The sequence below is a fragment of the Moesziomyces antarcticus genome (assembly GCF_000747765.1).
Source record: "Moesziomyces antarcticus DNA, scaffold: scaffold_v10001, strain JCM 10317, whole genome shotgun sequence".
NCBI classification, from domain to species: Eukaryota; Fungi; Basidiomycota; class Ustilaginomycetes; order Ustilaginales; family Ustilaginaceae; genus Moesziomyces; species Moesziomyces antarcticus.
The window spans coordinates 985,503-998,117 of record NW_014639009.1 but is presented as its reverse complement, the minus strand read 5'-3'; the positions used below and the strand labels follow the sequence as shown (position 1 = coordinate 998,117).

The window sequence follows — 12,615 nt, the reverse complement described above, 5'->3', positions numbered from 1 at the left end:
TGCGCTGCCCCTATGGAGCCACGCACGGATCACCCGGTGTGGAGGCGCGTCGCTCGACGGCTCGATTTTCTGCTTTCATTTGGACCGAACACTCTTGCGGTCTAACAAAGGTTACTGCGCTCGAAATTCTCGCACAGATGGACGGCCAAAAGTCGCACACAAGCTTCAGCCCCTTTGACGTGCTTTTTCCGCCTTGGGCTCCACTTTAGGCTCTTGGCGTTGGGCGCATGGACCATCGTCCGCATCCGCCAAGGCCTGCTTCTACACCACCACGGATCGCGAACAACCATGTCGGCGGTGGTGCGTCCGGTGCGCGATGCGCTTCGTCGCGTCCACGGCGCCTTCAGCCTGGAGCTGCAGAACGAAGGCAGCGTGGCGCGCGACCATCTCGCCTCGGAACGCACCTTTCTCGCCTGGCTCCGCACCAGCCTCAGCCTGGTCAGCATCGGAATGTAAGTCCCGCCTGTCCCTCTCACCCTTGTCTTTTGGATTGTGCTGACGGAGGTGTGGTTCAACAGTGCCGTGACACAGCTGTTCCAGCTTCCATCGCTCGTAGGAACACCAGACACCCACAACGGCGCAGGATACCTCGACTTTGAGGCTACACTCTTGGGTCAAGATGCCGTGCTGCCGCCACACATCCTACTCTCCCAGAGACTCGCCAGCATCGCAAAGCTGTAAGTCATACCTCTTAAGCGAAGTCCGTGCGGTGCACCCTGAGGCTGACCGGATATACTTGATTGGCATTACAGCGGCAAGCCGCTCGGTGGCTCGTTCATCCTGCTCGGCGTGATTGCACTCGGCCTAGGCTGCTACCGCTACTTTGCCGTCCAAGCCACCCTCGTCCAGGGCAAATTCATACCCTCCCGACTCGGAAGTACGTATGCTTTCCATACATCCCCTCTGCATCCACATCAGCGTCTGACTCCCACTTCTACTATCTAGTCTCGGCGATAGCGTTCCTCGTCGGCGCGCTCGTCGTCGCTGCCACAGCAGTCATCCTTGCCGGACGACACACTTACTAGGACCTCGATCTAATCTAAACCATCGCGACGTTAGATGAAACACTTCATCCTGCCCGGTCTCAGTCTCATGATGCTCGCGATGCTCACTGTTAGACGCCAACAGTGGTTGGTGTTTCAATGGCTTGGTATATTATTGCAAGATGGAAGGAGCTATGAACCGCTCACGACCGAGCATAATGGCAAAGCGTTTAGGAGTTGATCTCCTTCTGGGCCTTGCCAGCCTCCTCGCGGGCCTTGCCCTCCATCTCCTTGGACTTGTTGCCGGTGATCGAGCCAACGACGTTGTCGACCTTGCCCGAGACCTGGTCCTTGGTACCCTCGGCGTAACCCTTGGCCTCGGCGGCCTTGATCTCAGCCTCGCCCTTGGCGTGCTGCTCCTTGCCGGCCTTCTGCCACTCGGTGGAGCCGGTGGCGTTGCCGATGGTCTCCTTGACGGTACCAGCGACCGAGTTGTAGTTGCTACATTGGGACAAGGTGCGATTGGGTTAGTTGACACGGTCGATGTGACAAGGGGGATCGGCGTGGAGGAAAGCAACTTACCCGTTCATCTTCGAGGGCTCAGACATGTTGAATAGATTGTTTGGGTTGGTGTGTGAAAGGAAAGGGTTGAATGTATGTGTGGATGGGAATATGAAGGCAGAAGCGAGACTTGGGCGGGTTTATATGTGTTTTACGCCGCCTGGGGGGGAAAGATGGATTGGTTTGAGCGGCAACGTGACCCGCTTAGGCCAGGTGAGCCCCCAGGGAAGTGGAGGCAGCCAGGGTGCGTTGGCTAGGTTCCACCAACGGCATGCAGAGCCTCGTTGGGGCTCGCACGGGGATGCGGTGTGCAACTCCGCTAGGCCGAAACAATCCAGCATCTGCACTTGGTCAGCCGTCACAGTGCATGCTTGGATGCCGAAGCCGCCTAGACATTGTACTCACAGCAACTCCTCTATTTCCGGCGCCGCAGCGCAGCACAGCCAACGCCGTGTGCTGCTTGGCATCCCGAGGCCCGGCTGCTTGGCTCCGCCCAACAATGCCGCATGTGAATGGGCTTTGCAGCGGTACACCTCACCGACCAAGCTCACAACAACAACAACAACAACAACAACACCAACAACAACAACAACACTCGCTGCATGTCTGTCATCCGGCTTTTCGCAGCGCCGCTGCTTGACGTCACAGCATGTATGCTGCGATATGGAGGTGCTTTGTGGCAAAGCCCAGACCCTTACATCCGGTGTTGCACGGTTGTACCACCAGACCCTAGGGTGGTTACACGGTTGGCCGACAAGCGAGCTCCACCCAACGTGCAGCAGACAGGGGCTGGGGACTGGGGCTGGGGTTTGGAGGGGCACGGAACATCGATGCTGCCGAATGCCATCACCCCGACCAACCGCGTGCGGCTGACGACGCCCGAGTTCGTCACACGCCTCAAGCCACACTGCCGCCTGCATGGGCGAGGGCAGATGTTGACGTCGATGCGAAGCGCTGATCGCGAATCCGCTTTTCGCCTTCCCCACGTTTTCGGCACTTTAAACGCGCACATGACGTCACCTCCACTCGCCGTCCATTTTTAGACTCCTCCGACTCAGCAATCCCGATGCAGCCTCGCATCGGGTCCGCATAGCCCGCGTTCCTCGTCATGGTCTCGACCGCTCGGCATGACTCGAGCCGCACGTTGTACCACATTGGACGCTCATGGAACGTCGAGGGATGACGTGGAATCACATTCCCCCCTCTCCTCCGGCGCGGAACGACGGGCTGTGCAAGGCTTCCAAAAATGGCAATCACCCCCGCTGCATCTGCAGTAGCTGTAGTCATCAACCCAGTCTCGACTCGTGCATCTTTCCGACGGCGAATGCCGCAGAGCAACAAGCTGCAATGTGACACGAGCATGCAAGCCTGACTGTGCAGAACGCCGGGCTGGGAAACAACGAGCTTTATTCATTTGCCGATGGGCACATGTGCTACGGGATGGATGTGTGAGCGCCGATCCCTCTTCGTCGGGAGGACGGGCTGGTCTCACTTTTGAGTTTTGTTGCAGTAGGTATGTCTAGTGATGGTGGCCTTCGTGGGCGTTGGGATCCTCGTGGTCCATCCAGTCCTCGAAGCCGTCCTCGAAGAGCTGTTGCAGCGCCTCCTGCTTTTCGTTGATGCTGGCGAGCTTTGGATCATTCATGACTGCAGTCCACTGGTGCATCTCGTCGTCGGTGAGCAGACACGCATCGAGTGCAGTTCTGAGCCTCTGCTCGGCGCCGTGGCGCATGTCTTTGCCGATCATGACGATCTCCTGCCTGCGGTCGCCCCACGGCTCTTGAAAGTCGCGCTTGATCGCCTCGACGATCTCGGGCTCGTGCGGCCACATTTCTTCGCCCAGCTCGCAGCGCCAGCGTGCACCGCCCTGCAGCGTGAGCATGATGCCCGCCTGCGACCACTCGCCAAACATGATCGGCCGCGTCGCGAGCCACACAAACCCCTTGCTGCGCAGCAGAGGCGCAAACGTCTCGCTCGCATTCTTGGCTTGCAGCCTCGCCTGCGGATTCAGTTGCGGCTGAGCCTCCTCTTCGTCGTCGTCGCCCTCAGACTGTGCTTCGCTCTCCGAGTCCGACTGAGCGTCGTCTTCGTCGTCGTCGTCTTCGCCGTCATCGATGTACTCGGTCTGGATGACGACGAACACCTCGCGGATCGTCTGCCAGAGACGCGCGGTGTGGAACGGCCGACGTGCGCGGTACACAAAGCTGCCAATCCCGTACTCGTCCGTCTCGGGCTTGATCTCTTCGTTGAGACTCTTCAGCCACCCCGCACCGAGCGCCGCCTTCTCGTAGCTAAACAGACCCGTGTTGAGGATCTGCTCGAGATCCACACGACTCTTGGTGGTCGCGATGATCTTGGCCTCGGGGTTGAGCAGGCGGATGAAAGCACGGATGCGCTCCACCTCCTCCTCGCGCACCAGGTCGCATTTGTTGATGAGGATCACATCGGCAAACTCGAGCTGGTCGGTTTGCAGGTCGCTAATGTTGCGGTCGTCCTCCTCGGGCACGTCGTGGTCGTCCTTGTGGCGGTCCACGAGGAACTCGGTTGTGTTAAAGTCGTTGAACAGGTTCACCGCGTCCACCACCGTCACGCACGTGTCGAGGCGCGCCACCGCAGGCAGGCCGCCCTGCTTCAGGATCTCCGCCACCTTCTGGTTCTCTTTGCTCGCCTGCGGGCTCGTGCGCATCTCGGCCTCGAGATCGTCGGCCATCTGCACGTACATGTCGGCAAACTCCTCTGAGAACGTCTCGGCCACCTGCATGGGCTCCGAGATACCCGTGCTCTCGATCACCAGGTAGTCGATCTCGCGGTTTGCCGCCAGCGCCGCCACCTCTTCCAGAAGATCACCGCGCAGCGTGCAGCAGATGCAGCCGTTCTGCATCTGCACCACCTTCTCCTCCGCCTGCGTCACGCGGTGGTTGGAGAGTAGAGACGCATCGATGTTGAGCGCTCCCATGTCGTTGACCACCACCGCCACGCGCAGTCCGTGGTCGCGCGACGTGAGGATGTGCTCGAGCAGCGTGGTCTTGCCGGCGCCCAGGAATCCGCTGAGCAGAGTGACAGGGAGACGATCCATACGCTGACGCTTCTGCTGGACGGGCGCAGCGGTGGTGGCGGCACGCTTGGCTGCCTTCGATCGCACGCCGTCCACTCGGCTCGCGTCGAACTTTCCGTCCGCTGTGAAGATGGAGCCGAGGAAGCTCGCCTCTTGTCGCATGGCCTCCTTCGACCGCGGCTTCCTGTCCTCATCCGCATCCACCTTGAACTTTGACTCGGCCTCGTCGGTTTGCTTGAGCAGCTTGGCGATATCAAAACCCCATTGTTCCAGGTGCTCGTACACGAGGTCGTTCGGCGTGATGTCGCCCTGCTTGCGGGGGAGGACGTGTACGTGAAGGTGGGGCACGGTCTGGCCGGCCGCTTCGCCGTCTTGGACGCTGACAGTGACAGCATCCGCTTCAAACACCTTTTCCAATCCGCGAGAGATCTCCTGTACGCTCTGGAAAAGCGATGCGATGACTTGTGGCGGCACCTGCGAGAGCCGGTGATACGGCTCGGTGGGCACCACTAAGATATGCCCTGGTACGATGGGCTTGAGATTGACGATGGCATAGCAAGACTTGTCCGCCGAGCGGTAGAAGACCTGGTCGGTGACGTCGTATGTCGCAAACTTGACCTGCTCTGCTTTCGACACGGCCGCCTTCGAAGGACGCTCGATCTTTTTGGCGATCTGCGCAGGTGGGGCGCGCGGAGAGACTGCGGTGGGTGCCATGTTGGTGTGCAGACCCGTAAGCAGCTGTGTTCGAGAGTGGTCCAGACGGAGTAGATCGCGATGGATGCTTTGCAGTCGTGAGACATGATGCGAAGGAGGTACGAAAGCTTTTGAAGGCTGTGATGTCGGCCGCCGAGCATGTCCATCACCGGAGCGGTTCTGTGTCGTCGCCGAAGGAAGAGGCCGTGCGGCGGCGATGGGCGACCTCGGCTTGACCAGAAGGGTCGGCCATGATGACCTTGGCGGTCTCGCTGCCTTTGCCGCCATGTGCTGCGAGCCACTCGCCCCGCAATCAGGGGAGCCGCGCGACGAACCGGCGGTGGGAACATGCATGCTCGACGAAAGGCAGCAAGATGTGTGCGCCCTGTCCAGTACGGCCAAATCGCAACCTTCGCAGGACCCTTTCGGTCACAGCAAAGCGCCAATCGCTGGTGTCCAATTTGATTTCGCCGCTGGCTGATCAGTTGTGAGAACCCTAACAGTCATCAGCAGGCGCGCATCTTCTTTCCCCTCCTCCTCCTCCTCGTCCAACCAAAGCGACTGCATTCCATCATCTGCCTATATGCATGCGCCAGAGTCAATCTAGACGACCCCACCGGACACTCTCTTATCAATCGCGCCATTCTAATCCCTCTGTTCTGATTCGTACTGGTATCATTGAGATTGGAGCACTACACATTAGCGGAAACTACAAAGTCCAAACTGCCTTTTTACTCGTTCACGCTTTGCTGGGGGTGATGACCGACTTGAGCTTGGCAAAGCCCGACTTGGCCGACTTGACTGAGCCGTTCTTCTTGAGGCTGTTTCGGTCCGAGGCGTCTTCGGTCCTGTAGTCGGTGCCGGTGGTTTTGCCAGGGGTGGGGCCGCTGGTGGCCTGCTTGTACGATCGCTGGGCGCCTCCGTTGGCGTGGCCGTTGGCGCTGCCGTTGGTCTGCGCATTGCCATTCTGCACCTGGGCAGCAGCAGCTTTGTCGTGCGAGATGACCTTGTCTGTGTCGGCGTCGACCGCCTTCTTGGTCGCAGCCTGCGAGGCGACGGGAGCCTCGTGGAACGCGCCGTCGTCGTCGTCGTCGTCGTCCGCCGCGCCGGCCGCCGCCGCAGCAGCAGCGCCACCAGCAGCAGCACCTGCGCCTGCACCTGCGGCCGCACCAGCACCGTCAACGCCATCGAGCTCACCCTTCTCTGCCTGAGCACCCACGCGCTTCTCGACATCAGCCGGGTCGGCGCCGCCCTCGATCTCGGCGATCTCCTTCTTGAGCGTGGCGACACAGTGCTTGCGGCCAACGACGTGGCGGATGATCTCGCCGTCCTTCTGCTTGTAGTTCCACGTGACGATGCCCTGGCCGTCGAGCGTGCCGTCGCGGTGGTAGACGGTCTTGCCGCGGAAGTAGGGCTCGTGCTCGAACTGCGCTACACGGAGCTTCTTGACGAGCAGCTCACGCTGCTTGCAAACTTCGGCATCCTTGCCCTTGGTCTCGCACCACTTGCGCGTCACCTTCTCGTACTCCTTGGCGAGCGACATGTAGTTGTTCCAGGTGCGCTTCCTGCCCTCCTCGTCCTCGGTCTGCGCATTCTCGCCCTCCTCGGGCTCGACAAACTCGAATTCGGCCGTGTTGTCGCCGCCCATGTTGGAGAGCAGACGCTCCTTGGGCACAATGTCGAGATCCTCGGGCTTCTTGGTGAACTTGACCTTGCTGCGCACCACGGGGTCGAGCATGGGACCCAGCAGCTTCCAGATGCCCGTGAAGATCCAGGGCGCGTTGTGGATGTAGAGCGTGCCGAGCGATTCCGGGTAGTAGGCCTCGAGACACTTGACGATGAAGAGGATGCAGTTCCAGTCCATGTTGCGCAGACCGAAGCCCGTAAGGTCAAAGAGCAGCACCACCTTGTCGTTGGGAGGCTGCATGAGCAGACGGAACGACTCCATGGCGTAGATGACGTACTTGGACATGGAGGCGCCCGGCTGGCCCCAGGTGAGATGCTTCTTGACGTGGATGTAGCAGATGGGCTGCTCATTGTCCGTGGTGCCCATAGCGTACGTCTTGCCACTGCGCTGCTGGTCGAGGAACTTTTCGATGCTCGCATTGCCCAGGTCGCCGTTCTCGGCGAGCTCCTCGACGTTGTTGTCCAGGCGCCACTTCATGCATCCGGCCATCATGGCAAAGGCGCGCGAGACGTCCCACTTTCGCGCACGGAGGAAGCGCAGCACGTCCGTGTCCGGGTTGTCCATCTTGACAAATTTCCAGAAAGTGTTGCGGAGCGCCGAGGCGCCGTAGGTGTTGAGCAGCTCGTCGAGCGCCGCCTGCTCCTCGCGTGCCTTGAGCTCGTCCTTGGCCTTGTCGTCCTTGGGGATGCCGGCGCCGTCCGGACCGGACTTCTTCTCGTCCCAGCCGCCGAGGTCGCCGCCACCTTTGGCCTTGTTCTGCACATCGCCGTCATCGTCGTCCGAGGCGTTCTCGCAGACTTCAAAGAACTTCATCCACAGTTCCTGCAGCTTCTCCTCCTGCTCTTCTGTCAAGTTGCCTGGCGTGCATCAAGGCAGGGCGAGTATAAGAAAGCGTAAGGGTCAGCATTTGCGAATCCAAGTGTCAACAGGTCGTACGCGGCGCTCGTTGGCGGCGCGAAGCTTGCTGTCTGCTGCGTGGTGCAGCGTGGTGCAGCGTGCTGTGCGAAAGATGGTGCGGGTACTCACCGACATAGCCGGGCTGGATCTCGATCTCTTTCTGGCCGATTTCGGTGACCATGGCGGGCGAACAAGACGGGTTTCAACCGTTGACAAGCGTCGGATGTAGTCGGTAGGGGTTTTAGGTATGGTTGGCGGGATTGCTCAGGAGCCAAATGTTGCGTCTTTTGAACAAGTCGAGATGATGGATATAGCAGACAGTCTAGGGCGGTATGGGAAGACGTCTTTGCGGAGAGGTTGTCGTGAGCAGGACGAAAGACGGCGCTAGGCTTATATACAGGCGGCTGAAACGGGTGGCCATGAGTCCATGCGGATCTGCTGTGCAGGTTTGAGGCGTGGCGACTCGACCCGAACATCGGAGCAGGACCACGCATACAGGCTCTGGGCGAACGGGCCTATGGGAGAATAAGCGCTACGCAGCGGCATGCTGGGCGAGAAGGGCGTCGGAGCGGGGCGATGCTGGTAGGATTGCGGGCCAGGTCTCGCCTGGGCAGAGTGCAGCTCGCTTGGCGCCGGCGCGGGTGTGGAGAGCAGGCTGGGCGCGAGGGGGCGGCTAGAGGTATGAGTGGCAGCCGCGGCGGTTGGTGATGCAAAAACCGGGAACCGCTGCTGCAGAGCGCGCACAGAGCCATACCACAATCATGCACTGACCTCGGCTGAGGACCAATAGCGATTCACTTTGGGCCTCACGCCGCACTGCCCTGGCTGCTCCCAGGGCTTTTAGGCCGATGGTCAACCAAAAGTGGCTTCCGGCGCAGGCGTGCCCCGCGTCAAGCTCAGCGGGCCGATGTGCACATTTGGCTATCGTGTGCAAGCCTGGTCTGATCTTCGTGTCATGACAAGCACGCAGGAATAAAGTAGGCATCTGGCTGGCGTCGCGACATCGCTAGATTTGCAAGTCCGCCGGGCGTCGCTGACTTTGGCGAGAAGGCCATGCCTCATCACTGGGCAAGATTTGCATGACGGACGGCGCTAGGCTCGCGGTCCGACGCCGCTAGCGACGTCAGGGTGATCATTAAAATTCGCAGAGTGCAGCTGGCCCGCCTCTTGATGGAATGTGGTTCGTGCGGGAGTGGAGGGCACGGACGCAGTTGCCGTGCTCAATTGGACGCTCGGAGCCCAACTCTCGAGGGGCTAAGCGAGGCCCCGGCTCGCGATATGACCAGCCACCATGCGTCACAACAAAGCCAACCCGAGCGCTTTGGTCGGCACCAAGCCAAGGGGGAGCGCTGCTGTGACCGTGTCTCAATGAGCCACGTCCTGCAGGAGAAGTCTATCGGAACATTGTGCGAAGGGCTCGAGCGTGCATGTGCTGCTAAAGGCAAGTCCGTGTGGCGTGTTTGGTGTACCTGCACAAGGCTTTCGGGTACAGTATTGCGAAACAAGATAGGACCTCTCAAGCCGCAGCATCCATTGCCATCGTCCTTGGTCGTGGCAGCCGCGGCTGTGACGTTACGACGTCGTTCTGGAGCCGTTGGAGCCATTGGAGTGAGTGGGTATTGGCGGGGCGTCAAATCCAAGCTTTTCCCCGCATTTCTCTCGGCTGAGATCGCTGCATCCGCTGTAGCATCTCTCCTTTTTTCTGTGGCCGATGCCCGTCAAATTGGATTTGCTGCATCATGTCGATTTGCCGTGCAGGCGAGCAGGAATTCACGCGAGAAAATCGCACGGCTGCCATATGGGGTGACTAAGCATTACCTGTGTAGCCAGAGGCCAAGTCCATCTCGTCAAGCTGGAGGGCAACATCGTCCGAGATCTGATACCACCAGTTGATGCATAGGCACAGGCCTCGGTCGACGGGCGCAGGATCCGCAGCAACGAGCTGATGGTCGTGCTGCTGTGCAACGTGGTGGAACCAGCCGCTGGGCAGGTACAGCGCCTCTCCCTCGTGCACGCGGATGGTGAGCGCCGGCAGTGCATAGCCGTACTTGGTGTGGGCCGCGTGCGGTTGAGACGGCAAGCTGCTTTGTGCATCGGCGTTGAGATCGCGGTGCACGTAGGGCGCATTGCGAGGAGCGCTCTTGGGCAATGTCGGGTCGATCGGAATCCATCGAGTGGCCGCACCATCGGCGTCGCGCTGGAGCACGAGGCTCTGCTTGCCAGCTGCATCGGCCGGTGTTTGCTCGACGTACTTGCATATCGAATACTCTTCGTCGTCACAAAGAAAGCATGCTTCGGAGGGCGGAAAGACGGTGAACTCCTTGTAGCCGCGGACGACACTAAAGATGTTTTCGTAGTAGTCGCGGTGCATCGAGGTGCGCGAGGCCGAGGTGCCGATCCAGATGTTGGTCGCTTCCGGTGCGCATCCGATCGCCTCGGTTGCCCACGCAGGGTCGCTACGCGGCGACGCATCTGCCCTCGAGGTCTGTTCGAGATCATGAAGGAGCGGAGAGAGGTCGCCGTACTCGTGCACGCTCAGATTCGAGTTCTGCGACTGGAGGTAGGCGACCGTGTCGCTCTTGCCATCGACCTGGCGGGCAAGACGGTCGAGCAGCTCGGAGAAGCGCATGCTTCGCTCGAGCGGAAGGGCAAAGACTGCCTCTTCATTTGCAGACCCGGGATGCTTGACGAGATCGTCAGCCCTTCCGTCCGGAGTGAGCGCCACGACGACGCTGCGTTCGGGGCCCATGCATGATTGCAGATACGCCGTGTCCTTCCATTTCGCCAGCTGCGGACGGTCGTCGAGGCAGCCTTGGATCAGTACAGGCACATGCCGCTCGATGGTGTCGCGGAATTGCTGCGGCGAGGGTGGTGCGGGCAGACGCTGTGGCCAGGACTCGGACGAGGCGGCTTTGTTCGATAGGGGGATCCCATACTTGCGGCGGGCCTCCACAGCACGTTGACGAAGAAGCAGATGGAAGGGGTCGTCAATGTCATCCATAGTCGGCTTGTGCGGCAGCGCACTGGTCGACGCCATGGCGAGCTGTAGGAATCTAGCTGCCCGCCGTGTTAGTCGACCTTCCAATGGCGCCACCAAGTGTGGAGCAGAGAGAGAAGAAACGGAACCTGTCCAGCCTCGTCCTAATCGGGCCAAAAAGGCGAGGACGGAAGGCAATCGGGGGAGGCGATTCGCTCAGCTGCACGCGCCCTGAGCGTGTTTATTTGCAGCTGGGATTGAACCGCTTCGCTAGGCGAGGCGCGTCTCGTGGTGCCTGCATGTGAAGTGTTGGTCTCTGTTTCGTTTTCCTGCCCTTCTGGCAGCCGACGCGGCGGGAAAATGACAAGGCTTGGGCCAAAGGCAAATGCAGCAACCTTCGACGGATACAAGCGGCAGGCGGAGTCAGAGGCGCTGCGGAGCCAGATGCACCAGTTGCAGGCCGATGAGCGAGTGAGGCAGACGCTGTCGAAATTGCGTTCGGATGCTGCTGCTGGCCCGACTGGCTCGCATGAAGCTGCACGCTTGCATCCAACACCGAACGCTTCTGAATTGAACCCTGCAGACCACGAGCGCGGCAAAACAGTCACCAGCCAGACTCGCCGCGATCGGCTGCATATGTCCGCCCATCGCAGCCTCGCGCGAGCTTTGACAACCGCCGAATCCAGTCCTCGCTCCTCGCAAAGTCGCCGTCGGTTGCAGTCCTCGGCGTGGCGACTTTGCTGTCTTCTCGTAGTGTTTCGGCGTGGATCCATCCTGCTTCCGATCCACCACGACCATCCCAACCGTTCGTCGTCATCGCTGCACACGACAGCCAACACGTAATCCTTGAACAAAAATGCAACGCACCGCCGCGCTCGAATCGCCGCCATCGATTGCATCCCCGCGCCAGCCGATGCTCATGTCGCTGTCCACGAGCGCAAGCACAAGCAGCATCGAAGCGAGTCCGGCCAAGCCGTCGTCGCGGCGTCTCTTCCACGACACACCCACAGCACCCACCGCATCTTCCCCACACACGCTCGTATCACCCATTGCTACCTGGTCGCACACCGAAGCGCATACACCCACCGCCGCCACAAGCCAGGGTCAGGACGTGTTTGGCAAGATCGATCATACCCCGCTGCGCCAAGAGACGCACTCCACCTCGCCACTTCCCAACTCGCGCTCGTTTCAGACTGGCGACATGCTCGACCACGTCCTCGATCCCGTCCACTTCTCACGTCTGTCGGTAGGCAACATCATCGCGCCCGAAAGAGCAAGCTCCAAGAAACCACCAAAACGCCTCCCCACAGACACCGGCAGCACCACCGCATCTCCAACACCCCGATCCAGATCATCCGCCAAACCACGCACAGCTCTCACTTCCATCACACCTAATAACACCACAGACTCCACAGCATCTTCCGCACCAAAATCCGCCAGCACAAGCAGCCCAGCATCGTCCGATCCATTCTCGCATCCACATCGCTCCTCACCCTCGGCACACGACCTGTCGCTGCACGTCAAACACCACATGGCCGCATTGCAGCACAGCCCACAATCGCATTAGGAAACGGCCGTCAATGCAAAAGCTAAACATACGACATGAACCACATCCCCCTTGTCTGAACTCGGGGCGACCGCAAATCCGCCCGCGGAGTGCGCTTCAGAGCTGCTGGTAGTCGCTAGTGGTGGTGTCCGAGAGCGATAAGACGTCAAAGTTGCGTGCGAGCCTTTCGGCCGAGCTGCTCATGTGTCCGTGGCC

The 12,615-nt window shown here is 60.1% G+C and overlaps 6 protein-coding genes across 6 annotated transcripts, besides 1 other annotated feature; 2 read left to right on the top strand and 4 right to left on the bottom strand.

Annotated features, from left to right (window-relative positions):
* Positions 1–12: 12 nt before the first annotated feature.
* PAN0_001d0363 (uncharacterized protein) lies at positions 13–1,025 on the top strand (the record flags this gene model as incomplete). Its single annotated transcript, XM_014803980.1, has 6 exons — positions 13–36; positions 111–151; positions 210–452; positions 519–677; positions 753–877; positions 946–1,025. The coding sequence occupies 6 exons, from the start codon at positions 13–15 to the stop codon at positions 1,023–1,025; spliced, it is 672 nt and encodes a 223-aa protein (XP_014659466.1).
* Positions 1,026–1,213: 188 nt separating this feature from the next.
* PAN0_001c0362 (mismatched base pair and cruciform DNA recognition protein) lies at positions 1,214–1,591 on the bottom strand (the record flags this gene model as incomplete). The annotated part of the gene is made up of 2 exons (XM_014803979.1): positions 1,214–1,484; positions 1,566–1,591. 2 exons carry the CDS (start codon positions 1,589–1,591, stop codon positions 1,214–1,216), a joined length of 297 nt encoding a protein of 98 aa, XP_014659465.1.
* Positions 1,592–3,063: 1,472 nt separating this feature from the next.
* Positions 3,064–5,580, bottom strand: PAN0_001c0361 (piT family inorganic phosphate transporter; the record flags this gene model as incomplete). Its single annotated transcript, XM_014803978.1, has 1 exon — positions 3,064–5,580. The coding sequence occupies one exon, from the start codon at positions 5,578–5,580 to the stop codon at positions 3,064–3,066; it is 2,517 nt and encodes an 838-aa protein (XP_014659464.1).
* A 451-nt stretch (positions 5,581–6,031) lies between these two features.
* Positions 6,032–8,057, bottom strand: PAN0_001c0360 (uncharacterized protein; the record flags this gene model as incomplete). Its single annotated transcript, XM_014803977.1, has 2 exons — positions 6,032–7,836; positions 7,916–8,057. The coding sequence occupies 2 exons, from the start codon at positions 8,055–8,057 to the stop codon at positions 6,032–6,034; spliced, it is 1,947 nt and encodes a 648-aa protein (XP_014659463.1).
* A 1,626-nt stretch (positions 8,058–9,683) lies between these two features.
* PAN0_001c0359 (jmjC domain-containing protein 7) lies at positions 9,684–10,913 on the bottom strand (the record flags this gene model as incomplete). Its single annotated transcript, XM_014803976.1, has 1 exon — positions 9,684–10,913. The coding sequence occupies one exon, from the start codon at positions 10,911–10,913 to the stop codon at positions 9,684–9,686; it is 1,230 nt and encodes a 409-aa protein (XP_014659462.1).
* Positions 10,914–11,709: 796 nt separating this feature from the next.
* PAN0_001d0358 (uncharacterized protein) lies at positions 11,710–12,420 on the top strand (the record flags this gene model as incomplete). The annotated part of the gene is made up of 1 exon (XM_014803975.1): positions 11,710–12,420. One exon carries the CDS (start codon positions 11,710–11,712, stop codon positions 12,418–12,420), a length of 711 nt encoding a protein of 236 aa, XP_014659461.1.
* Positions 12,421–12,516: 96 nt separating this feature from the next.
* Positions 12,517–12,615: part of a sequence feature (In-frame stop codon was detected at splice-junction site;~conserved hypothetical protein) that runs on past the window's edge.